Source organism: Osmerus eperlanus, chromosome 17 (assembly GCF_963692335.1).
Source record: "Osmerus eperlanus chromosome 17, fOsmEpe2.1, whole genome shotgun sequence".
NCBI lineage: Eukaryota > Metazoa > Chordata > Actinopteri > Osmeriformes > Osmeridae > Osmerus > Osmerus eperlanus.
The window spans coordinates 5,682,046-5,709,147 of record NC_085034.1 but is presented as its reverse complement, the minus strand read 5'-3'; the positions used below and the strand labels follow the sequence as shown (position 1 = coordinate 5,709,147).

General features: G+C 46.1%; 2 protein-coding genes across 3 annotated transcripts in view; both read right to left on the bottom strand.

Annotated features, from left to right (window-relative positions):
* syt1a (synaptotagmin Ia) overlaps positions 1–7,734 on the bottom strand; it is a 131,774-nt gene extending 124,040 nt beyond the window's left edge. The window contains exon 1 of the mRNA XM_062482922.1: positions 7,683–7,734. The gene's annotated coding sequence lies outside the window, so the exon portion shown is untranslated. The remainder of the gene's footprint in view (positions 1–7,682) is intronic.
* Positions 7,735–22,986: 15,252 nt separating this feature from the next.
* pawr (PRKC, apoptosis, WT1, regulator) overlaps positions 22,987–27,102 on the bottom strand; it is a 44,717-nt gene continuing 40,601 nt past the window's right edge. For both annotated transcript variants that reach the window (XM_062482923.1, XM_062482924.1), the window contains exon 7: positions 22,987–24,711. In XM_062482923.1, coding sequence (XP_062338907.1) covers positions 24,625–24,711 — 87 coding nt within the window. In that variant the 3' untranslated portion in view covers positions 22,987–24,624. The remainder of the gene's footprint in view (positions 24,712–27,102) is intronic.

The following is a 27,102-nucleotide window of genomic DNA, read 5'->3' as shown; positions in this document are numbered from 1 at the left end:
TCTCATTTGAGTCCTGAGCTGCCGCTGGTCTAGCAAGCAGTGTTCACTTCTGCCTTGCTGTGTGACAGGCAGGGAACCCAGACTCTCCTTTTACTATTTCATAATTGACTAAATACTGTATGGAATCTATGGTTCGATATTGTAAATATAAACAAACGCTTTTTAATACCACTCAGCCTCCTCTTTCAACATTGACCTTGGGTAGTACTAAATTAACAAAATGAGGAATGCCAACAATGTCACTGTCAAGTATTCTGCAAATATGCAACCTCATAGGCTAGACCTACATCATTGGAAAGTTATAAATGTGTGGACAGTGTATTGCATTGGTAATGCCCAGTCACTGCCTCAATGTGTCAGCTCACATCTGAAATACAAAACTATGATTTGTAATTACTGTTACATTTCAAACAAGAGTAGTGAGGGAATGATATAGTACTCTATTTATGACATTGATTTTAATGGCTTTCATGTCTTAATGTGGCTCTGTGTCTGGTTCACTGCTGGGTGTCCTGTCCTTACATCCACCAAGGGCACCAGAAGCACTGGCTCGTCTGTGGAATAGCTTTAGGGCCAATCTCTCTGAAATAGTTTCCCTCAGTCTGTGAGCGTCACGCTGGCATGTATCAGGGAAGCTAAGGGAGGGATAGGAGATAGGAGTTTCTGTGAAAGCACTGCAACACAATGAGGTACTTCTTATTCAATAAGCCCTCCAGACATCTTCTGGAGTGGGCTGTCTCGTCCCACAAGATTAGGTGCCTGTTTAGTCAAGCTTTGTCATTCTCCTTAACCTACGTTTACTGGAAGACAATTTGGTTGGTTTCCACCCACTGTTTTAGTTTTATTATTGTTTAATACACGGAGCATGGAGATGTTTGATTCTCCCTCCCCCTGTTGTCTGGCTCAGAGGAATGGTGCTTACGATTTGGATTCCACACTCTAATCTTCACCGAGCCACCGAACGCCTCAGTGTTGAGTGTTTGCATCGACTGGGTACCCTCTGAGGGGCCCAGACAAATCTAATCGCCCTGGCCAAATACTGTGTCAAAACAATACAAGCCAAAAACAATTACACAAAGCGGCTGGTCATTACAAGTGTTACCCAGGACAAAGATATACTCTGCCCTCTCTGTTCAGTTGGTTGGTGTATCACATTGTTGTGGGCCAATCTATATGCGGAACACAGGTGGATCTTGGGAACCCATGATTCCCCTCTCCTCCCTCTGGTCCTGACACAAGGTGTCTGTGCGTGAACATTTTAGGAAAGAGAGGGAATGGAGAGCGTAAGGGAAGAGAGAGCAATGGGCTCTGTTTAGAATTTATCTATTGTTCCTTATTACATTCATAAAACATCAAAAATGTCCCCCAGCACACTTTGGTGGCTCTGCTTGCCCGTCAGTAATTATTCATCTGCTCAGACACTGGGCAAAGTCTACTTCCTCCTCCAATAAACAACAGGGAGCAGTTGAGGGTTTAGCAAGCAATGCCAGTCTCGCCCAGTGGTCCAACCCATCAAGACGGTACTCATCTCTAATAACCCTGCCACCCTTCACACACAAACACACACAAACACACACATCCACACACCACTACCTCTGGGCAATGGCAGAAAGAGGCTATGCAGATAGGACAATATGTTTCTCTTGGCTCAATAAAATCAGGATATTAAAAAATTGTAGGAGAGGAAAAAGCAATTTCCTCCTAAAAGAGATGTTGAAATTACAGCTTTCATAGTGAAATTTTGGTCACAAAATGATTTTTTTCAGCCACCCATCACAATGAGCAATCTTTTACAGGTAAACCCCCCACCCCCCAACACACACATAAACATACAGTACAAAACACCTTTAAATTGCATCTTCTGCAACTAAAAATCCCTTTGACAGGAGAGGAGATCCGTGGGAGAAAAGAACATGAGACGATATGAATTTATATTGGCTTGAGAGTTAAGTTACTATACTTTTTATTACATACAGGTACGCATTCCTCAATCTGTTTAGAAATCAAGATTTAAAACTACCACATAGGACTTAGCATAGACTCCCAAGAAACTGTTAAAAGCAGCAAGACCAAGAATTCCAATGTTTTTATATACGGTAAATTAATTTGAATCTTGAAGCTTGAAGAGCTGGATTAAGTGCCTTTCTGAAATGAACTGGTCCCTAGCATCATATCTCACTCCTGCTGCAATTTGTCAAATGACTAGGATCCGCCTTTCAAGAAAATGAAACGATGCAAAAAAAAAAAAAAAAAAAAAACCTTGATGAAATGTTGATGTTCATTAGTTGTGACTACTGTGAAGTCATTCAATTATATTGAATTGTCACTCGTCTGCTTCCACATTCCCTTGTTGGTTCTCCAGTGTGGAGACAGACATATCCAATATAGACTCTGCATTTCTACAGGCCTCATTAAACACATTGCATGCAGCCTGTCTTCTGTCATGGGGTGTGGGGGGGGGTGTGGGGGGACTAAATGCAAAACGAACCACAATTGTTTATTTGGTTCGAAGCTCCTGCTAAGTATGAAGTATGAATATAAATGTAGCCATACAAACCGGTCTGGACATGGAGTTGGGTTTTTCACAGGGACGACTAATTATATTGGTTCCAAAGCACCGATAGCAATGGCTTAAATGATCTGAACGTTTTACAGGCAGGTAGGAGCTGTTTAACCCTCGTGCTGCCTTCGGGTCACATGACCCAAAGGTTCATAACGAACCATCGTTGTGTTTACCCAATTTTACCCAATACAAAAACAAATAAAAATAACTTTCTTTTAACCTTTGCAATGTGGGGGGTCTGAGACAGCCCAACGGTTAAAAGAAAATGCTTCACTTTGTCTTTGTATGCGGTAAATCTGTCGCAATACGACGGTGGGTCACAATGACTGATGGGTCAGAATGACCCGAAGATAACACAAGGGTTAAAGACAACTGAGATTTCTTAGAGCCTTTCACCCAAATCTGAGTGTACGTTTGTTTTTTGCACTGTGTTCACTCACAGCTGAGTTTTAAATGAGGTGCTTAGTCCTCGGCTCCACCTTCTCTTGTGACTCTTCAATGCAGTGCTGCAGATTGACATTGCATTGTCAGGATCTTTGATGCGTGTCAGGACTATGGTGTGTGTGTGTGTGCTGGTGTGTATTATAGCACAGACATTGATCATGTAATCTGAGCCTTATCTCCACAGGTCTACAGAGATCAAACTGCACTGATCGCCATATAGACCCTGTTAAACTCTAGAGTGTAGAGTCAGGACACAGACCAAACTATTAGGATATTACTTCCGTGTCTTTAGGACAGCATAGCTAGCCTTATAAATGATAGTTCACAAGCTGGCCTAAACCATTAGCCATTAGAATATAACACCATGCTTTTCAAACAAGTTGAAAAGCTATTTTAAATCATGATTACTGATGGGTGATGGGACTGATTGAGGCTGTATTACACTGTATTGCCCTTTACCTTAGAACATCTAAACGTGAAACATTGTTTCGTACAAAATGAATCAAGATCAACAATACCTAATTCAGATGTATTGTGATTTGAGATCTGAATGTTGATTACTGTGGATAGACAACAGACCAACAAGACTAGGTTGTTGGATCAAAGATGTAACCATGGTGGATGTGGTCTTTGAGAAACTCTAGACGCAGCATGCAATACTGACTTCAACAGAGGAACACAGAGGGAAGCTCACAGTCCTTTAGAAATTTGAAGAGTGGCAACCACACCCACCTTTCTGAAACCATCTGTCTTAAAAAAAAAAAAAAATAGATGCTTGAAAGATTTCACACACTTTGAGAGGAAGAGGAAGTCTAAATACGTTTTTTATAAATCTAGAGTTAGAATAAAAAGGACTACAGACTGGATTTGCTTTCTCAAACACAAACACTCCCTTACACACCCACACACATTCCCCATCCAGTTCACACTGTGCGCCGGACCTTGGAATGCCAGGCTGAATTCTACATTTGCACACTATGATTTATCTCACTACACGATAACCCCTCTGGGGGTCCCCTGTTCCCATGATACATCTGACCCATGTAAAATGGCTAGCCAAATATAACCAGCTTCCGCCCATCCATCCCTGTCATCGCTTTATGTGTTATAGGGTTGAACTAGTCACCCTAAAGAAATATGAAATGCTGTTTTGTTTTTACATGACTGTACAGAGACATGGGATCTTCACAGTCAGACACAATCCCACCTTTGTAAACCAACCCACTCTGGCACCTTCTCACTGTATGAGTCCAATCTCACTCCAGCTGATATGATCGTCTCCTGGCTCCGATTGCCTTTTACATGGAGCAGAGTAGCTGCGTTAGTGGCAGAGAGGGTGACAGGGACAACCTAGATACTGGAAGCGCACATCCCAGCCAGGAGAGGGATGGCTCCTCAGCGAGACTCTCAGTGATCTGTGCACTTCGCCTTTTCGCAGGATCCTCAAACCGCACGCACAAGGTCAAATCATAATAGAGATGCTATTTTTATCCAGCCGTTTTCTATCGCTCCCGACAACAGCACCAAGCTCTCTCTCCCCCTCCTCTCCTCCTCTTCCACCCCTCCTCCACCTCTCCCCCTCCTCTCCTCCTCTTCCACCCCTCCTCCACCTCTCCCCCTCCTCTCCTCCTCTTCCACCCCTACTCCACCTCTCCTTCCTCCTCTCCTCCTCTTCCACCTCTCCTTCCTCCTCTCCTCCTCTTCCACCCCTCCTCCACCTCTCCTTCCTCCTCTCCTCTTCCACCCCTCCTCCACCTCTCCCCCTCCTCTCCTCCTCTTCCACCCCTCCTCCACCTCTCCTTCCTCCTCTCCTCCTCTTCCACCCCTCCTCCACCTCTCCCCCTCCTCTCCTCCTCTTCCACCCCTCCTCCACCTCTCCCCCTCCTCTCCTCCTCTTCCACCCCTACTCCACCTCTCCTTCCTCCTCTCCTCCTCTTCCACCTCTCCTTCCTCCTCTCCTCCTCTTCCACCCCTCCTCCACCTCTCCTTCCTCCTCTCCTCTTCCACCCCTCCTCCACCTCTCCCCCTCCTCTCCTCCTCTTCCACCCCTCCTCCACCTCTCCTTCCTCCTCTCCTCCTCTTCCACCCCTCCTCCACCTCTCCCCCTCCTCTCCTCCTCTTCCACCCCTCCTCCACCTCTCCTTCCTCCTCTCCTCCTCTTCCACCCCTCCTCCACCTCTCCTTCCTCCTCTCCTCCTCTTCCACCCCTCCTCCACCTCTCCTTCCTCCTCTCCTCCTCTTCCACCCCTCCTCCACCTCTCCTTCCTCCTCTCCTCCTCTTCCACCCCTCCTCCACCTCTCCTTCCTCCTCTCCTCCTCTTCCACCCCTCCTCCACCTCTCCTTCCTCCTCTCCTCCTCTTCCACCCCTCCTCCACCTCTCCTTCCTCCTCTCCTCCTCTTCCACCCCTCCTCCACCTCTCCTTCCTCCTCTCCTCCTCTTCCACCCCTCCTCCACCTCTCCTTCCTCCTCTGCTTCTCACTCAGCTCACTCTCTTCTCTTTCACCTCAGACCCCTCCTACATCCTTAGCGCTCATGAACGACAGCAAAACTAAACAACCAAAAAGAAAAGCTAAACTCAGATGCTAAGTCATGCTTCCAGCTGCCCTTCCGCTACTAAATAGCCCCTCGGATTGGCTGTCTCCAACAAAAGGTTAGGGCTGTTTGCATATCAGGCCCAGTGCAGCTTGGGGGCTGTAGTTCTCCTCATTAATGGACATTTAACAAGGCGTATTAAGCATGACACTACCGCTGGCAACAGCAAGAACTCTGATTGGTTTGGGAGTCAACATCTGGTCCTCTCTCATGAGAGAGCCTGGCAAGGTCAGGTCTGGGAGCTGTTGCTTCTCTCTGACAATAATAATCTTAACATTATCGAAAAATATACATTTATTTTCAAATGAAAGATTGTGAGTACATCACATTGTGCTGTGGTTTCCTCAAACCTTAACTGGAATAATTGATGTGACATAGTAGACAGTATCCATACAGTATCCATACAGTATCCAGAAAGTCTAAGAGTATCATACAATGTCAACTTTAGCATCCTATCTTTTAAACAATGTACTACGAGTACTTGGAGGGAGATATCGCTTACTGGATGTCTTTATAGCAGCAGTATAGGGCTGTTTGAAATGTGGTCAGTGTCATCTTCTCATATAACCAAAGAAATGTGCACTGTCCCTGTGTTTCAATAAGTCATCACAGCAACAGCAGCGTGAGTGTACCATCTAGCTATCAGTCAGGCTGCCTCTGATTCAGTGAGGGGCTCTGAAATGAGGCATCTGCAGAAGCTACCTGAGAGTATGTCAACACAAGCACAGCCTTGGGAAATGAGCCATTTAGATGTGGGGAGTGTTTATGCGTGTGTGTTGGCTACGTTCTGCTATCACCTGGCAACAGTTTGACATAGGTACCTTTTGGCTCAATGGCTTCTGTTCTCTCTCGCTCTCCCTGCCTCCCCCTCTCCCGCTCCCTCGCTCTCTCTTGTGTGGACTCTCATAGCAACGGTTGATCCTGCCTCCAGAGAAGTGAGGTAATCTCAGAGCAGGTGGGAGGTAAGGAGGTAACAAGCGACCTACGCTTTGTACATGCCTTGTTTGTCACACAGCAACAACTTTACAATAGCCAGCAGCACACCTGACATGTTGTACACCGCATACGCCAGGACAGTCTATACATATTATATTGAACGGTGGGATCTGTTCGGTACAGTAGCTGAACACAGCCTTGGTAAACTGGGACTCGTAATAAATGAATAAATTAAATAGACATGATTCATACTGAATAGAATAGACACAAATGCATACTGTGAAGGAGGGTATCGCTGATAAACTCGGCAGCTGTTAGACTGGGTTTTGATTTGGAGTTCAGTGCCATATCTCCGTGATATCTCCATCCATAACCACATGGCTGTGGGAAAAGAAGATTGTGTGTTTGTGGTCAAACTTTATTGACATTCTAAAGTCGACAACAGAGGAGCAGTCTGAAATCCATTCTCTCATAATAGAGATATGGTTCAAGTGTGCAGCTGGTAAAGCACTGTGCAGAATCAGGGTTCAATCGTGTGGCTTCCTTCTCCAAATGGCATTACAGCTCATTTCCGAATCAATAGAGAGCCTCCTTTTCCTCCCTAAGCAAGTCATGCCAAAGATAAACCCATCAAATTTGAGGGATGGAGGATAAAAGACGGATAGGCAGAGACAGAAAGCCACAGCCGGTCCTTTTTATCTGATGGTGAGGGGCGAATGGAGGAGGGGGGATTAGCCTCCCTGGAATGAAAGCAGCTGCTGGTCTTCCGTCCCCCTCCCTCCCTCCTCTCCTCGTCTCTCCTCATCTCCCCATCCGCCCACGCATGCACACACCGTGGTCTCCCTAACCCATGCAGGCATGTTTTGTAAGAACCCACCTTTCTGCCCAGAATACCTCCAAGCCAGTCTGTGAGCAACAATTCACCATCCATCCAAACAGCTTTCCCACTCCTCAGACAAGGACATGCAAAAAATGGGCGCGAAAAAATTGTGTCACATGAAGGGGGTGGGCATTGCAAGGAAGTGGACTTCCCCTGCCCCCCCACACACACACCTGCCTTCTCTCTCCTCCATATCAAACAGACACTGCAAACACAAACACACACAAACAACTTTGAGGGTAATCCCTAATAGAAAGCTTCCTACCTGGAACTAGAAGCTGTCAGCTCCAAACGTGTCTGGCTGAGGACAGAGCTGGTGTAAGGAGGGAGACTTGGAGAGAGAGAGAGAGAGAGAGAGAGAGAGAAGGAGAGAGAGAGAGAGAGAGAGAGAGAGAGAGAGGGGGGGAGACAGAGAAAGAGGAGGAGTCTGCTCAGCAGGAGAGGAGGAGAGGAGAGGCGTGGATGGAGCTGATGCTGCTGCCTGCCTGCCTGCCTGCTATCTCTGGATTCAGAGGCCAGCACTGAGGGAGCCGTGTGCACACAGTTGTAATTTCACCCCGTTAGTAAAGACACAGTGGACGCATCAATGGGCAGTCTGGGAGAAACGGAGAGACAGAGAGAGCAGTCCGGGAGAGACAGAGAGAGGCACTGAGTGAGAGAGTGGCAGTGAGAGGGATGACGGTAGAAAGCGTTGGAGAGAGAGAGGCAGTGTGGTGAGAGAGGGGGGGGGGGGAGAGACTCTGGGCTGGGCATCGTCACACAGCAGTTCCTTCGGAATCCCTCCAGTAAGTGATGCTGCATCACAAAGTCCTGGACGGTGATTGGCTGAGCCGAGGCGACGGTTTTCACGATGCTGGGTTATTGCAGACTACTGTAAACTGACCCAGTCAGCCAGCCTTTCAACAGGGCAGTGTGCCCTTCTCTCTGTGTACGAGACCCCAGGGCATCACTTACAAAGACAGTCAAGGACAATCCAAACACTCACCCCATCCGTGAGTGTCTGAGTGTGTGTAAGCAATTTGAGTGTTAAGAAGTTAAGCAGGGGCAAGTCAGAGCTTGCCATTCACAAACACAAACATGCACCCTCTGTCTCTCTATCTTTGTCTCTCTCTCGCTCTCAAATCCACACACAATTTCTATTTTACCCATGAAGGAGACATGATTTCCCCTGAGGATGGGGGAAGGCTTGTCAATAGAGGAGACACAAACAACTGCAAGGGCAATCTTTAATTAAGAGAATGAAATGTGTCACGGCTTTGAACTCCAAACCAGGCAGTTAAATGTTTATTGACTGTACTGGCTCATATAGCATCACTTCATTAATATTAAAACACCCTGAAATGAGATTAAGAACAGTATCCAACCAGTTACCCTTAGCACATCTTTCCAAACGGTCGCGGTCTTTAATGTTGTGTATCTATATCTATTTTGGAATTCAGGAATTATTATTTAAATGTGACACCTACGAATCATCAAGTTGGAATCTATTATTATTTATTAATCTTTTGTGGGGGGGGGGGGTTGGGGATGGTGGCTATTGTTGAAAATCTGTACTGTATGAAAAGATTCAATTTTACGTGGAACTTGTGTCATTAAAAGAACAATACATCCTGCACGGGATCTTAATAAAAAATCTTTGTTGTCGTCTGTGGAAAAGGCTTACTGACCACCTGATCATCTGGCCTTTCCTACTGTGTGCCCTTCTGTGAAAAGACCTTCATTCCTGGCCTCCCACAGGGGAGGATGGAACGTTGTTAGAGTCAGGATGGAGTCAATAGAGGATGATCACAGTGTCTGGCTGGGATGAGGGGTCAGTGAGAGGTCACGTAGAGGGCTAAGCTGGAGAACACAGTAGAGCAATCCTTCTCCTTTCATGTTCCCACACACATACATACTGTACACATGCACACACACACACACACACACACAACGACACACACACACACATACTGTGCTTTCCACACAAAGGTGTGTGTATGTGTGTGTACAAACAGAAAATGAGTGGGCAGGCTCTATGGAAACCTTCTCTATACAAACATATAAAATAAATTGCATCATGTTCATGGTATTCAAACAGCATGAGGGAGATCTGAACTGTATAATGCCATTATAATTTACCCCCCGTCACTACATTACAATAGCTTTCTACATTGCTGTTAACATATGATTGTGAGCAATTACAAATGTTTGTATACAATTAATATATTAAATAGGGGTGTGATCAAGCAATACTTGATCAGTTCTTGCTTTGTCGACAGGTATCTTGCATGGTTTTGTTTTATGGTTAACCCAGGTATCATGAAGTTCTGTCAAGAACATGTAACATATTTCACTAGACCAGTGGCTGCACATAATGATAAGGTTACTGTAGCATCTTCTGGATGATCGATGTTTGTAAGCTTTTAAAGGTCAATCGCCATTTTAGCTGGCAAGATTATTGGTATGGATGACCTTGCCATACAGTAAACGTGACATTTAGTTTGTATCGCAAACCACAACATGGATAAGTACAGTATACAGTATAAATGGTTTGTGTAATATAGACATTTGGTGCAAGGCAGGTGTTTTTACAAAGTAGTATGTGGCTGGGCAAAGAATCCACCTCATGGTACAGAAGTGTGACAGGTGTCAATGTGTCGCTCTAAAGGTCTCTCTCTTTCACAGTATAATGTCAGACACATAAGACACACATACCTAATTCATCACACGGTCAGCCATTTTGGCTCAGAAAGATCCGATTCAATAACCTTCTCGTGTTGCACTCTCTCTCACACACACAAACACACACACACACACACACACACACACAGTGTTCTAAATGGAATTTTGCAGCCAAGATGGCCACTGGTATTCCGAGACTCCACCTATGTTTGCCAAACTGCGAATATTAATGTGCCTGGCAGCAGTTGCAATATGCTGATTGGATAGTAGGGGGGTTGCCCCACCCCCTAGGAGGACATAAGGCAGCTCAGTGGTTCTGGCCTGGAGCCCTGTCAGTAGAGCTGGCCATGCTAGGCTGTCAACAGCGAGCACACCAGCTGTATCCTCACTGGTACATTTCAGAAATAGCCCTGCCCAGCAGCTGCCCTGGCCAGTCCCAGCAAACAGCCCCACCAGCTCCAACTGGCTAGCCCGACACGGGGGCTCTACCAGGCTAGCTGGAGCTGTCTCTGAAGGCCCAGATACAGGAGGATGGAAGGGGATGACATGGGGGGTTGAGCTAATGACATTGACCCTGGTCATCTCCACAGTCCATCGTTAAACAGATACGCTAAGCTAAATGCCCTGATGTGAAAACCGTAGTGACAATATTAATTGTGTGTGTGTGTGTGTGGGGGGGGGTACTGATTGGGGAGTAATAAAAGAGAGAATGTCGTCCAGATGTGTGTCGAGGTCGGTCACCCTTTGGCTGTTTGGTGACGTGATGGACATGGGGCTGGTTTGGTATGTAGCCAACAGCAACCAATCCATCACTAGACATCTGAAGCCTCGCTACGCTAATGGACTCACAAAATCCCCTCATCTGACCTTGGGAGAAGGACGCTTTGATACCATCATCTCAGAAACCACGGAAGGCTTAAATGACCTACATGTAACATATTGGACTGTTGGACATTTTTTACAGCTGCTCCTAATGATGTGGTGAATGACTGTCCCACAGAGATCCCACGTTGCCCTTTCAGAAAGACTACTCCTAACCCTGTCAGCCGCTCATCCTTCTGATGGAATGGCAGCATTACCTTCATTACAAAAGAACACAACAGATCAATAGTTGTAATGTTTCCAATGGAGTCCGCACATAAACAACCGCCATCAGAGACGTGAGTCATCGTCTCCAGCTGACTCCACGCCCGCGGCTGAGCAGTGACTCACTATGAGAGTGGTGGGGGGAGGAGGGGGAGGGGGGGTGTTCCAGAGCAGCACGGAGGGGGGGGGCGGGGTCGGGGCATTTCTGGCCGTTGTTTACAGATAGGTAGCATCCCTGGGAGAGGGCAGCCGCCAGCTTGTGACAGCCTGATGGATGACGTGACAGTGTGTTCCCTGGCCGTGTCCCCCCTGCCTCCTCCCCCTGCACGGGGGGGGACGGAGGAGAGGCTGTCGTCGTGGAGTGGAGCAGACATGACTGTGTCTTCTCCGGAAAAGCCAAATCAACAACAGGGCTTTTAATTGAGTCTGCAATCAGGAGGGGAAAACGGTGTGAGTGTAATCTCATCGCCGGACACAACGTTAAATGTCATGCGTTGCTAATCTAAAGGTCGTCTTTGTATTAAAGCTTCGTTAGTCGGAATGAGGGAGAGGTGACTGGCTGTTTCTGACCTGTTATACATCTCACACAGACCTCCTGATTATTCACCTCATTGCATTGCTGTTCCCTGTTGCAAATTGAGGACAGGCTGCGGCAGTCACAGAGTAACGTCAACATTGAAATTGGATTTGCCGCAACTTCAGGATCAATATGAAACGATCCATTTGAAATTGATAAGTAACTCCAATTCTGATAATAGGACAACAACGATAAGCAATGCTTGGCATGCTCCAGGCTGCCTCCATCTGCCTTTACATTGATCTGTTTTGCCAGGGATGCGAGTCAGCTCACAATACAGCCAGGTTTCCACAGAATACAGAAAAGCAAAATAGAAAGAGACGCCATTAGGGGTCAAATTAAAGAGATAATGGGGAAGTTATTCAGCATGGCATGTATTTTTATGCACCATACTGTCACAAACACTGGCTTGCTCTTTCACATTTTTTATATTCCCATGCCTCCATTTCTCTCTCTCCCTCTCTCCCTCTCTCCCTCTCTCCCTCTCTCCCTCTCTCCCTCTCTCCCTCTCTCCCTCTCTCCCTCTCTCCCTCTCTCCCTCTCTCTCTCTCTCTCTCTTTTCTCATCTAGGGAGTTGCGTGTTGCCGAGGCTCTCTCTCTGCTTCTTCTTATTGGCAGATTTCTCACACTAATAGTTTCCTTTGTTATATGGAAATTGAGTTCAGGAAATGAGCCTTAAGCCTAGATGTAGCGAGCCAATCTCTGCATACACAGCATGCTCCACCAGTTAAATGGAAGCTCTGCGATAATATCTTGTCTGTCAAGTAAACAGGCAGCCGATCCAGAGCTGGGAGACTGCCTCAGTCTGCAGTGAGAAGGCATGGCCACTTAAGTCTTTTAACAAAACGATCGCAATCAAAATAAATGAACTAACCCCACTGACGGCAGAAGCATTGAATAAAAGCATATTTTTAATATCTAATTCCGATTTTACAGTAATATCCAACCAAAAATATTGTCCTTGTTCATTACTAATTGGGCCTGTTCTTAGTAGGGGAGAGAACAGTGAACAGTTTGCTTTCTGAAACGTGATCTTCTGATGAGGTGACCAAGTGCAGATAGGTCCTGAACTGACCCCTTTCTTTCTGCTCGAAGGGGAAAACACTTCCACAGCTATCTGGGAGTCCAGACCTGGGGCCAACCTTATCTCCACATTCACCTGCTCTCCTGCATGCCCCAGAGGGCATGTGATTACACCAGAGATGTCATGGATCAAAAAAAAATCGACCTGTCCGTCTACCCGGGCTTCTCCAGTATGGGCATAAGAGGAGGCTGAAGTCTATTTGAGGCTGCTGGCTCACTCACCATATAGGAACCAAGATGGTCGCCTGTTGGCCTGAGGCAGACCTGCTTTTTTAGGTTTAAAACCCCCCATCAACCCCTTGCTACCAACCCCCATATGTTCCCCCCGGCACCCCCCTTACCTCCAGCTAACTAGCGGGATCTTTACCAGGCTTAGCGCTCATGAAATAACAATGAGGGCTTAGCTAGGCCTGGGTGGGAGCAGTGTACACGCTGCATTTCTGTAAACTCGATTAAATGTGGAGTGTCTCAGCTTAGCAGTCTCAGCTGAGTCTTATCAGTCCCGCAGCGGGGCTGCCGTGACCTCATCTGCATCGACACAGAGGGAGGGGGGCGAGAGCCCAATGAGAGCCGCAGGAACAGCTGGATGGCCCACCCAATCCTACAGCACACAGGTGAATGTCATACAGGCATACGTCTATTGTTATTAATTGCTTTAACCTTACCTGTATGTACGCCGGTGGGAAACCACCGTCGTACATACCAACCATCGCCAATGACATTGTGTGCGCCTAATTTATGAGGGAAATCCTTTTTTTTGTGCGTTCCACATCCCAAGGTGATTAGGGCCCTTGTGTGTAGATTGCAGCAGTAATGGAAATAGATGTGCCATACTGTACCTGTGAGCTACACAGTAATAGCCACAGCAAGCAGATGTCTGTGAATACACCAATATCATTAGGCTTTTGGCTTTTAACAGGGACTCTTCTTCCTCCTGCCATTGGGCTGATGAATCTAGCTGATCAATTAACATACAGTACCATCTCCAGTAGAAATAAGCGTGAATGTGTTTTAGGTTCTATGTCTTACACAGAGATGGAAGGTTATTTTTAGTGAGGCAGTCGTGTGATGTCGTCACAAGTGGGGCTACACAGATGACAACAGCTCAGGTTGCATGTTAATGTAATGCGCTCAATGTATTTCGTAGAGCCTTTTTAACAAACATACAGATGTACACAGGGGAATCCGAACCTGCAACCCATTGATCTGCAGTGAAATGTTCTGCCGCTGAGCTGCTACCAGGTTTGCATGTTAGACTTGGTGCCTCAAGCAGCAACTGATCACTCTGGATCTCAGAACATGTCCTACAGTACATGACAGGCTCAGTCATTGAAAGCTGACCACGTCTAATATGCTGTGAGATACTCTCCAATCGGCTCTGGGAGCTTGTTTGCTTTGTCTCTTCGTGTACCGTATAGACTGGTCTCCTTGGGAACAGGAATTATCAGATCAAATTAACATGTACACATGTACAGCAAGCTACATGCATACTGCTCTATGCATACTATATTTACTCCAGTTAACACATTATGATATTTATTTATCATGTATAATATACTTCATCTTAGGAGCATGGCCAACTACTGTGCTAGTACACAAATTCCATCGACTAAATATGACCAGTGTGTACTAACACTAATGATTCATCACGTTTCAACACATTGCAGGGACAGTCTTTCGACAATCTAACTTTTTTTCCTTCACGATGGTCTACAAACACTGGTTCTGCTTCATTGGGAAAACTAAGTAAACTGTGATTGTCATGACCCGTAATCACATTAAAATGACTGTTCAGGTTGTTTCACCTGCGTAAAGAACCCAAGTGAATAAACATGCTATTCTTTGAACACGAAACAGAAGTTTTATCGAGATATTCTCAATCTCACTCCTAAAGGGACCGAGACTGAGGCCAGAACAATTAAAACGGCTGTTTAAATCTGAGTGACATGGATGATTGGCGCCCTGTAATTTACTGACGCAGCCCAGTCTATAATTTACCTCATTACCTAACACAAAGAGGTTCTATCGCTACTAAAATGCACCCAACTGAATACATTCTTTATTTTCTTTATGAGAGAGCCGGCTTTGTCATGCATGGCATGCTCCAGAGACTTGGCAGTTACACTCTGTAATTTTGTCTTCAAATTATCTGAGGTTATCACAAACGTGATCAACTAGACACCTGAAAAACAGAGGATGTGACTGCTGGGCTTGCTCCTCTGGTTAACAGTGTGGGTGGGATGTGCCCCGCCTCCGTAGCTGTCATTTAGGGTCAAACCTATCATTGTGTCTTAGAGGTATAATCATAAACTTGCTGTGATGGAAGTTTTACGGGGCACCGGAAAGTTTCTAGCGAGGTCAGCTGTATTATCTGAATCACAGATCAGTGAAAAAAGGAGCTGTGATGACTCTGGAGGAGAACTTGCTTCCTGACAACTGGTCTGGGTCGTGCTAAAATGAATGTAAACAAGATCTAACTCTCTCTCACTCTATCACAGACTCACATTCACACACAGAAGACTTTCAGGGACCCTTACATTTCATTTAACCATTAAGATGAAGCAGTGGTTTACAGTGATGTATTTGGCCCTTGCTCTCACCTAAGCACTGAACGTCATACAATACGTTGCCCATTTATACAGCATCTATTCAGGCTTTTAGTGCAACAATAGTTACTCTCAACACAAAACATGCACGTGCTTTTCCCTCTCCATTTACCAACAAGGCCTCTCTCAGCAGTCTATCCTCAGCCATAAGAGAAAGTGGAACCTCTAAATGGAATTCAAACCATGATAAGATGTGAGTGAAACCTCTGTCCATTACCATAATGGTCCCCCAGCTGGCAGACTACACTTACAACACTTAGACATACATCTCTGCAGAAAAAAAACTATATCTTGTTAATGACAGTAAATGGTACTACACAAAGGCCTTTGGGCAAGCACAACCCTTTTTGGATAGTGTGTATCCCAATTACTCTGGGCTAAGTCACATAAATCGATGAGTGACTAAAATGAAATTAGCCAGCGGTTAGCCATTTAAGAAGCTCACATGACATGGAGTCATAAGTGGTGCCAGAGGACAAGAAACGACAGAAGATAGAAATGTAAGCGTTTTTCCCTCCTGGCCACAACAAAGTGTTCCGTCTCCCTGGTACCATAGCATGAGGGGGGGTGGGACTGTGTAGCATGGAAAGGCAAAAGGAATGTGTGGATAGACTAAAGCCAAGTCCGTCACATGATCAGCTGACTATCCTCTCCTCTCGGCCAGACAATAGACCTGAGGGAGCATTACCACTCCTCAGCTCAGAGGGCTGGGTTGATCCCTAAGCCTTCTCCGTTGTCAAGCCCTCCTTAGATACGATGCTTTCACGCCATGCACTGCCAATCCAGCTTTTGCAGGTTGGCAGACAAGTGGCAGTCCAGCTCAAGGCCTTCTTTGATGGCAAAGCAGGAAATACTGTGTTTGATTAAGAGATGTAAAATTAGTCCAGAAAATACCTGTTGGAAGACAGTGAAGTGGCTCACTAATGAATTGTACAGCTTGGGATAATTAACGTCACATCCATCACCTTACCAGCCGTATGGATTTCTCTTTTTCTCCCTTAATTAGCATCTTTATCCTGTGTTGCAAATAACCACAAAATTGTGAGCGTTGTTTAGCTGTGTTCCCGGAGCATGTTAATTAGAGCAGGAATGGCATCTTTTCACACATCAATTATTCCAGCTGGAAAATAAAGGGCCTTGTTAGCTACAACTACCATGTTATTTGTTTAAGTACCAAAACATGTCATGCTTTTTTAATGTTCTGATACACATACATTTATTTTTATGTCAGTTCGGGAAAATGTCACCATTCATATGGATTGTGACCCAGCTAGTGGATATTACTGGACCATCAATATATGCAGTAAGTGTTTAACCATATTCACATGGTATGACATACATTACCACCTTTAGACTGTACAGCAATATACACTGCAAGATACTCTGGAATCACTTGATATGTCTTTAGTATACAATGTGGAATGCATCTATTAAACATAGTTTGCCTCAGGCTGTTTATCATCCTGTCACCTTACATGGCTCTGGTTGACATACAAGGATATAAGAAGCCCCACTGTTCAGTTTCACAGCGCAGTGATTTTAGAAATTACTTTTAACTACTTTAAAAATGTAATTAACTTTTCTTTCTGTTGAGGCAAAACTGCAACATGCCCGGAAGTAATATGATTACTGTTATCATCTGACTATTATTTTCATTTCTAGATTTCTTAGCGAGAAAAATACATTATTCAAGCTTGTTTACAGATGTGAACAAGAAGAGATTTTAAAATTCACAGCAGAGATGTCACTTCACCAGCTCCCTCATGTTTGATGTAATTTGTTCAATTATTTTCAAGCAAGTTGCATACTTTTGAGACTGGAATGTGCATCTGTCTGGGATATCTATGTTTTGTACAGCCCTGTGTATTTTCGAATATGGTATTCTTTTTATGTTATAATAGTATATTTTTATTTTTTCCTCTATTTTATCTACTGCATATTTTGCATTTGTAAACGGTTTTCAATTTTCATTTCTTATTCCCGTTTCCTCTTTTTTTTTTCTTGCCTGCTGCAATTTCCCCTTGGGAATCAGTAAAGCACCCGTCTCTCTACCCACTTGCATTGCACACCACATATTTAACATGTTCTGTCCAATAAAGAGGAAGCAAAATATAAGGCACTGGCATAGCACCATACATAAAGTAAAATCACAGATCAAAGCTTCCAGCATCAAATTACAGGTGTTAGAAGCCCCCAACATATTGCCTGTGGAAGTAAAAGAATGCACACAACAAACAATATATTTTCTCTCTGCTTTCATCTTCCGGAAAGTACTCAGAAACATCACAACAAAGTCATCTTGTTGCCATCTAACAAAGAGCACCACCTAGTCATTGTTCCACACATCAGCAACCCGAAACCAGTCATTTTCTTTGCGAGGCATCAGAATAAGCTTTTTGGTGAGTGCAGTGTTGCCAATCCTTTTCCTCTGCTCAACTGCATTGCATGGTGATTGAGGTTCACCGTGTTCGACCTGAAGCCCCAGGACTTCAGAGGCATCACTGTCTCCAAGCTGAATGTAATGACAGACTGTCTATGCATGGAGACCCCTCAGGACATTTACATTCAATTAATTCAGTTCATGCTTGTATCCAAGGCTACGTAAACATGCATTTATAAAGTATTGCAGAAGATCAGTGATCAGACGTGCAGAGTGCTAAGGTTTTTCAGTGGTCAGAGTCAAGGAACAGTCTACATACATAGACTCAGTAAGAGACCCTCGATCCATAGGGTACCCTGGTCCTGTGGGGGCAGGGCGAATGTGGCTGAAGTGTCATGGTTGGGGACCATGTACAGACCAAGGAGCTGGGTGACCTTTCCAGTCATCTGTCACCTGCTCAGGGGACCACGCTGGCCCTCACAGCTCCAGTTGCTCTGAATGTCACGTCACACGGTTTCACCAGGTTAGCATCTGCAGGCTTGGGGACAGTCTGCTCACAGTAGGAATATGTCACTCCAGCAAAAGCACTGCTATGTTTGTTCCAGGGTTACCGGGACAGAGAGAGGGGGACAAAAAAGAGACAGGAGGACAGAAAGAAAAGAACATGTTTGTTTGTGGGATGTGAGGCCGCAAAATTGCTCAATTCATTAAAAACCAGTGGCGTGCAATTGTCTCTCGACAAGAAATTTCCATGATTCATTCTGGGCACATTTGTCGGCGTTAAATATGAATGTTGGTCTCTTCCGTATCAGTGGACCTATAATCTTGACTCGAGGGTTGGCCAGGTCTGCGTCTAAAGCGCTGAGAACGCCCTGCCTGTGTGTCAGTGTGAGGCAACCCCAGGGGGATAATTGGCTTGTTAGATCCTCCCTTACGCCAACCCCCTGCTGGGTCTCCGTTGGAACGTCCATGCATTAATGGATGAGCCAGCCAGGAGCCGTACTTTGCTAGAAAACCACCTGTGTGCTAGAGATACGTAATGGAGGGGGGGGGGGGGGCATGTGGCTGAAGAGATTGAGGGAGACGTAAAAGGTGAGCTTAGCGTATGGATGTAGGTATAGGAAGCAGGTGGGTGGGGTTGGGGATATACTATTGATATGATACATTAAGAGACGCCCGTTTAGGATATATTTTGTCCTGTGTAGTTTGATTGATGTGTTGACATTCTCATCACGCGCTGTTTGCCCACAAACATGGGAGGAAGATAAATTCCAGGCATCTGACTTACTGCACAAAGACAAGTCCCTGGTGTGCATCTGCTGTCTCGATCATTCCAGCAGAAAATGCTTTGTGTAAAGTATGTGTGCTTGTGTGTTTACATGTGTGAGGTTGTCTGTGTGAGGTTGTTTGTGTGAGTTTTTAAGACAGTGCCTGTGTGTGTGTGTGTGTGTGTGCGCACGTGCAGGGAAGGGGGTCTATTGTGTGTGTGTGACTGTCCCCAGGGGAACAGCTCAGAATGAGACTGTGCTCTGAGCAGAACATGCCCACATGGCCCTGTGCCTCTCCCCTGCTGGCGGCCCTGGTGAGGAGAGGACAGCGGGGGCTTCAGGTTGGCGTGGACCCCGAGGTGCAGCCCTCCACATCAACCCCCGAAACAACAGGAACACAACAGCCACTAGTCCCCCCAGGGGGCACCTCGCTGTCATGGAAAATGTATAGAGTGACCTTCCCAGACTATCGACAGTCCCCAGAGAGCTTCCATTTTCCGGTTTATGACTCATCAGCAAAACAATCAAACTTCGTAAGCCCTGTATTAGAAACGGTTTAAAAGAACTTGGTTCTTGAAATGATTTCTTGACAGTGCTGGAATATAGTTATTTTACACCCAACGGACTTGAAATGCCAAGCTGCTATATACCAAGGGTAATGGGTTTAACCCTCGTGCTGCCTTTGGGTCACATGACCCAAAGGTTCATAACAAACCATCGTTGTGTTTACCCAATTTTACCCAATACAAAACAAATACAAATAATTTTCTTTTAACCTTCGCAATGTGGGGGGTCTGAGACAGCCCAACGGTTAAAAGAAAATGCTTCATTTTGTTTTAGTATGCGGTAAAGTTGTCGCAATACGACGGTGGGTCACAATGACTGATGGGTCAGAATGACCCGAAGATAACACAAGGGTTAAACTAGGATAGACATATTTTGGAGAAACCACCTAGTCCACTGTCAAGGCGTCAATAATAATGATCATCTGACTTTGTTTCATGTCTGTGACTTGTGTTTGTGTAGCAAAAGGTCTACTGAGTAACCCAGAATTTATCATGGAAGGTTTTTATTTGCAAAGTTAAGCAATGGAAAATAGCATAGCAACATTTATAATGTTCACAAAAGGGAGAATGTTATGCAAAGGGGATTTGGCTACATTTACCAGCAAATGGATTCACTTGGCTAAATTCAAATGGTCACTTGACAATGGATATCACCAAACTGCATTACCAAAAATAATATATTCCACCCAGGGACTGAGATGGAAGACATTGGGGTCAAGGGCATATGCAAAACATATGAGAGCGTTGAATCTGTGGAGTGCAGTGAGGGTGGGAATGCTGGTTGGTGTGTAGAAGGCATATGATGGGAACACCGCCACCTACTGGTGAAGCAAAGTCAATGTGGCACAGAGGGAGCCCTTCAGGCAGACAACCTGTACACTCTACATCGGAGGAGCAGGAGTTCCAATAGCCAGTGTCTTCTAGGTAAAAACACAACGTTCTCAATACCCAATCTCCAGCCTCATCCAAATCCCCCCAGATGTTGCCAAAGAAAATGTAGAATTGCCATGTTTTCGGTGTCACTGGTCATTAGTGCTCCATTATTTTTCCATAACCAGGCTGTGGAGAATATCTGTAGTTAACAGGGTGTGTGTGTGTGTGTGTGTGTGTGTGTGTGTGTGTGCGGGCGGGCGTCCTCAGACACAGTTGGGGAATGATTGATCGGGATCCGCATCATACCTCGTTGCCATGGCTACCGGACCGGAGGATCTCTGGAAGAGATTACTTTTATTCTCAACAGAGGAAGAGGAGGAGGGAGGGATGTCATCCTCGGGTCCTCCAGTGCTGGGCTTAGCACTGTAAAAACCTGCTTTGTTATGGGCGCTGCTTCTAACCCTTGCTAGTACAGTATCCAGTCAGTAGCCTGCAGTGTCTCCAGAAGGACAGTCACAAAATTAAATACTGATTCATATGTATTTACATAGGTATATTATTCTTAGATATTATAACAATCATACATGATCATCTAACACAAAGCATTTCATTAAGCAGACAAAAGGTAAAACAAAACATGCTATCAGACTATAGTATGCCATCATAATCAAGCCTGGTTGTGTTTACACTAATACATATCACCAACATTGCTATGGTAACAGTGTAAGGAGATCGAAATTATGAGAATCCATTCCATGAGTTATTCACAGTCTTCACTCTGCAGAGACGACAGACATGACAAAGCATGCTCCTCTATCGACTTGAAAAGGGCATTTCAACATCGCAACGTGTTGATGGAAGCTGGAGAGAAGAGTCAGTGTCGGGGTGATGTTCTCGCCAAGCTCTCACCTAACAGACTCGGACGCTGGCAGCTTCCAGACAACCGTGGAAGAGAGTGACCAGAGAAACACCTGGCTGGAGGTCAGCCACACAGCATCTCTCAGAAACACCAAGGTCATCCATGTGCGGTTGGAAAAGACCAAAGACGTGCGGTTGGGGCCACGTCTGTGCAAGGATCTGAGTTCTAGAACATGGAAGTATATATATAAATGGGCAAAAGGGACACATAAATGGACGGGTGGGGAGATTTTCAAAAGATATATTGTAAAACACCACATCTGTATTTCTGGTCAAAATGGACCCGACAAAAAAACAACCAAATTGAATTTCCTTCTTTTTCATCCCTTCTCTCCCCCCCTCTCTCCCCCCCCCCTTCTCTCTCTGTCTCTTTCTCTCTCTCTCTCTCTCTCTCTGTATTTTCCTCCCTCAATCCTTTCCTCTCTCCGTCGCTGTGACCCATCTCTAGATGGGCGAGTGGCTCCGTGCACATTGGATGTGAGATGGAGGAGAGATAGACTCGGAGGACCAGCAGCCATGAAACCACTGATAATGAAATATGGGCTCCTTCAAGAACAAGATAAGGAGACACAGCCACCCTCCCCAGACCGCTATCAGCTCCACAGGATAAAATGCATCTGGGTGTGTACACAGAGAGGGCCATTCGACATGACAGACCATAGCAGCTGCCTCTCTGGCTGCATCATCTCCAAGAACATCTTTGAGGTCTGCTTAAAAGCTATGAATACAAAGTGTCACTTCTGTTCTGTTGCACAGCTACTGAGCCAACTTAATGAGGGATTGGGGTAATAACCTTTGATAGTTCCTCATCTGTGACTTGAGACTTGGATTACAAATCCGAGCTTTGTGGCGTTCAGTACCAGTGAGGCGTTGGGATCATGGCATGCAATTTGCATTTGGATCTCTACATCACCACAGTGGATTGGGGAGAATGAATGATGACACTAGACCATCAACCAGGTTGAGCGGTTTAGGCAGCTGTTCTGGGTGCGAGCCGGAAGCTGAAAAAAGTGGGATGGGTGAGGTGACTGAAGGACCTGTGAACCATGGAGGGTCTAAGGAGAACAGTCTTCCCAAAAGATGGAATTGTTTCAGTCCTTTACACAAGCATACTGAAGCAAAACCTTTCTTTCCATGAAAATGCTAATGGGTATTATGGGGGCTGGCCAGGAGACCTGAGGAGACCAGGCAATTACCTTGACATTAGTGGTGATGTGCTTCCTGTGGAGCCCTCCTCTCTCCTTCCTCTCTCAAGGTGAGAGGACTAATGACTCGAGCTTGGGAGGGGGGGGGGGGGGGGAGAGGAGAGGGCTGAGAGGAATCCATAAACGGAGACAGCCAGAGAAAGAGAGAGAGATATAGAGCTATATAGGGAGAGGATGGTCTACCAGCTAGGCTTACAAGTGACCGGTAGGATGACTGAGAGCGTGGTTGAGAGCGATGGAGGAGCCTCCCCTGCACACCCCCGTCCTGTCAGGATACATTACCTGCCCAGACGCACGGCACTGTCACATCAACTTAGACTTCAAGAGCAAGAACGAGTCGACTGAGGAGAGAGATAATCAACATTTATTAAATGACTTCATCTTCTGTACATGCATGATGTAGTGGAGAGAGACAGAGGAGTAGGACGCGTGTCGGTTTGTGTGTGCAAGATGGATTGTGTGTGCGCGTGTGTGAGAGTGAGTGAGATGTATTGTATGTGTGTGTGTGTGTGTGTGTGTGTGTGAGAGAGAGAGAAAGTGGTTATGTTCAGAATCCCCTCTGTACAGTTGAAAACTTTTAATATATTCTTTGCCACCCAGTGGGCTTGACAAGTACAAGACAAGAGGGAGAGATAGAAAAGATGCACTTCATCACAATGAACTGACCCCCTCCCCAGCCCCTCTGCACCCCCTCCCAGCCCCTACAGGAATGCATGGTCTAAGTACAGATTAGGTAAGAGTAATATGCTGTCTCAGCCTCATCATTGCTCAGAGTAAACAGTTGAGAGCCATTTCAAACAGCATGTTCCTTCAGTTAATTTGGTTATCATACGACAAAAGGAGAGCTGTAGCTTACTGTAAATATCTCGCTCACTCTATACCACGAGCAGCTAACACAGCTAACAACATTTCCAAGAAAAAAAAAAAGAAAAAAAAGGAAAGTTGTAAACGCTTGAATTAAAGACGCCAAAATATGCATACACACAGATTCCACATTGATTCCTACAGGGTTAAACCCCAAAACAAAACCTCACCACCAACATACTACAGCGCAAAACTAAATTGTCAACATTTGAAACAGCTAAAGCATGGGTATATACTGTATATCTTTAATGAGTCCGGGTTGTTTCTATACAACCTGGGTTCAAATGTACCACGTATGAATGGTAAGGTAACCATGGGCACGAGCAGGTCGAATGCTCTCGTTCCTTCAAGCTTGTGGTGCTCTTGGATGTGTCCCTAAAAGGGCGGGGCAAGGCATAGAGCCCACTTTGGCTGACAGTAGTGGTTTTGTCTGACGTGGTCTGAATCGCACAGGATTTATTGACGGTCTAATAGACATGGATGTAGAGATGATCCACAGAGTATATTTGCTGTGTAATGCACTGTCATTACACATAAGGAGGACCTGGATCTGGGAATGTTTCCTGTGTCAGAAGACCCCCGGTGAACAGACCGTGAGTTTATGAATGTGGAGAGGGCATTGTCAGCTCACTTAAACAACCTACAGGAGAACCTTGTGTGCTTTGTGATGAACTGGGAAAATTCAATGTTTCCTTATTCAAGGTTTTATCGAACAAAACAAACAAAATCCAAATGGAATATTTACAACACATTTACATTAAATATGCCACCATAGACACAACAGGACCTCCGCAGAGACACAATGAGGCCAGGAACAGGTACACTCACTTTCTTTAGAATCCACTGAAGTCAGAATCCCATCCTCAGGGGGAACACTCAAGTAGAATCTATGGATGGGAGGTTCTAAAATCTCTCTCTCTCTCATATATATATATATGTGTGTGTTTATTTATTTTTTTGTTCAGGAATGACAGGAAAGTGAGACATGGCGGTCCGATGACACTGTAAAGGGTTTGTTGTTCATTCTGGGGAAAGGACATGTCCATGTTGTTGGTTCTACCTGCTGGAGGTTCTACCTGTTGTTGGTTCTACCTGCTGGACGTTCTACCTGCTGGAGGTTCTACCTGGTCAGCTGACCCACCACCTTCAGCAGAGTCTTGTTCTCCTGCTTGAGCTGCTCGTTCTCGTCCTCGATGTCGTCGAGGTCCTGCAAGAGACACCGAGCGGTCAGACACCTGGACGAGAGCACACACTGTCCCCTCTGCCAAGACCTGCCAGCCGGTCGCCACATTCAGCCAGCCTGCCAGGAGGAGGGGGTGGGGGGAAGACTGAGGCGGGGGAGCGAGGTGAGTCGGAACTCATAGGTCTACCCTTCAGCCACCTCGCCTTCGATAATAACAAATTAAACATCAACAGCTTCAATTAGCCGCAGACGAGGAGCTGCCAACGGCTCATCAAAGCCCCGCCATCCCAAAGTGACACTTTTCATTTTCAGCTTCCTCCATCACCGGCGGCGACGACAGTTTGATCGCCGGAGGGGGGGGGGAGGGGGGGGGGGGGGGAGGAATGAGCGCAGTCGCACTTCTCTGCAAACTTTAAAAGGCATGAAGGTACGAGAGAGGAGGCCGGGAGTGTAACCCGGACCCAGAGCAGCCACAGAGCAGCCACAGAGCAGCCACAGAGCAGCCACAGAGCAGCCACAGAGCAGCCACAGAGCAGCCACAGAGCAGCCACAGAGCAGCTCGACACCGGAGCGCCGTGGACAGAGACAGACACGAGGCCGATCTCAGAGGAGGATGCCGCTCTCTAATGACAGGGACGTAGTCAAACGTTGCGAACCACAGAGGAGTTTCCCCGAAATGAGAACAAAAATAAGATGAGAGATAAGATCTAGACGGAGCAGCCTTCATCATGCACCTGAGATCAGCACCAGACAGCATGGACTCTTCAGGGACATCCAGAGGCTGATTCCCAGCAGGGGGTGTTCAGTGAGCCAGTGGAAGAGCATTATCAATTCTCCCCCCCCCCCCTGCTAGAGGAACATCTCTTGGGGAGACAACCTTCTATCTGGAACCCCGACAGAAGATGCCAGACTGGATCTATACTTATCTCCCTCTATCCCATCAGGCCTTGCTTTGTATAGTCTCTCGGAGAGGCTGTCTGATGGTTATCACCCACGGCTGGTGTTCCCAGGACCAGACTTTAAATGACACAATTCCTGTATGTGATGGCATCAGCCCCCACGTCTGGCATCAGCCCCCACGTCTGGCATCAGCCCCCACGTCTGGCACACCCCCCCTCCCCCCCCCCCAACCTCCACCTCCCTGTACAGCCATATAGCTTGTGGGTAAGTATTGTAATGAAGAAATGTCAAGGTAAGGAAACCAGTCAGGCCCAGGGAGAACACGCGGCGGGGCCTGTGAAACACAACACTCGGCCCTGTGTTCGTAGGCTCACATCTTGTTTGTGTTGGAATGCTTTGTAGGAGGGGGGATGGCCATCTCTTCTTGCAGTATATCTGAGACATGAAAGGCTGTCAGCAGCCCCCCCCCCCCTCTCTGCTGCTTCTCCTTTTTCAAATGCCAAAAAAAAACCGAACCGTGTTTTCCGCCGGCAGAACCGTGACCCAGAAAAGTGGAGCAGGAGGTTGTGAGACGGAGGGTTGGTCGAGCGTCTCTCAGCGGCGAGGGCTTCTGAGTATGCTCGGGGTTCAGAGAGGGTGTGAGGCGCCTTCTACATGAGCATCCCTGACCTTTGAACCCTGCCTGCAGTCTGGGGAAAACACGGCTGTGACCTCAGAGGGCAGACAAATAGAAAAAAGGGAAACCCTGGCTGCCCGAGTCTAGTCATTTTTTAATGCCAGGAGCGAATTATGTTTTTGATCCGTCAAACCCCAAAAATATTTTCAACCAACAATAACTTCTGACTAGGCTTAGAGCTCCACTAGGAGATATATTACAGGTCAGATCAGTATCTGACTGTTCTCGGGCCAGATTTCTTGGTACCACTGGGAAAACTATGTGCCAGGGTAATACATATGGTTGCCAAGGTGACAGCTGTTCCGTTCTACGAGTAGACTTCCTTTGATACAATGGGAAGTTTTTTCAAGTATTGACCAAATGCATTCACATCCAACCTTCCTCAGCAAACAGAATCACCTTCACCACAGCTTATGGATCACTGATCATCATGGGGATTGTTTTTACTGAAACCCCAGGCCGTATTGCTTTTCGAGAACATATAAGATGACAAGATCTGTCAGGGAAAGTGGCAGGGTTGAAGAGACTGTTCTGAGTCAGGCTCCACACGGCGAACACTACCAGTGTTCCCACACCCTGCCACAGGCTGCAGGGGAGGTGAACTCACCTCAAACTGGGTGTTGGTTTACAGGAACAGCCCAGCATAGCAACCCAGCTCGAGGTGCCACCGTGATGGCTGACAATGAGTTTAACTCATTTTGATCAAACACCAATCAGGGCCAAATAAGCAGCTTGGGTAGGGGGAGAATGTGATGGTGTGTGCGAGTGCGTGTGTGTGTTGAGAGTTTTACTCTAATCGACAGTGGATAATTGTAATCTTCTGCTGATCTGAGAGAGCC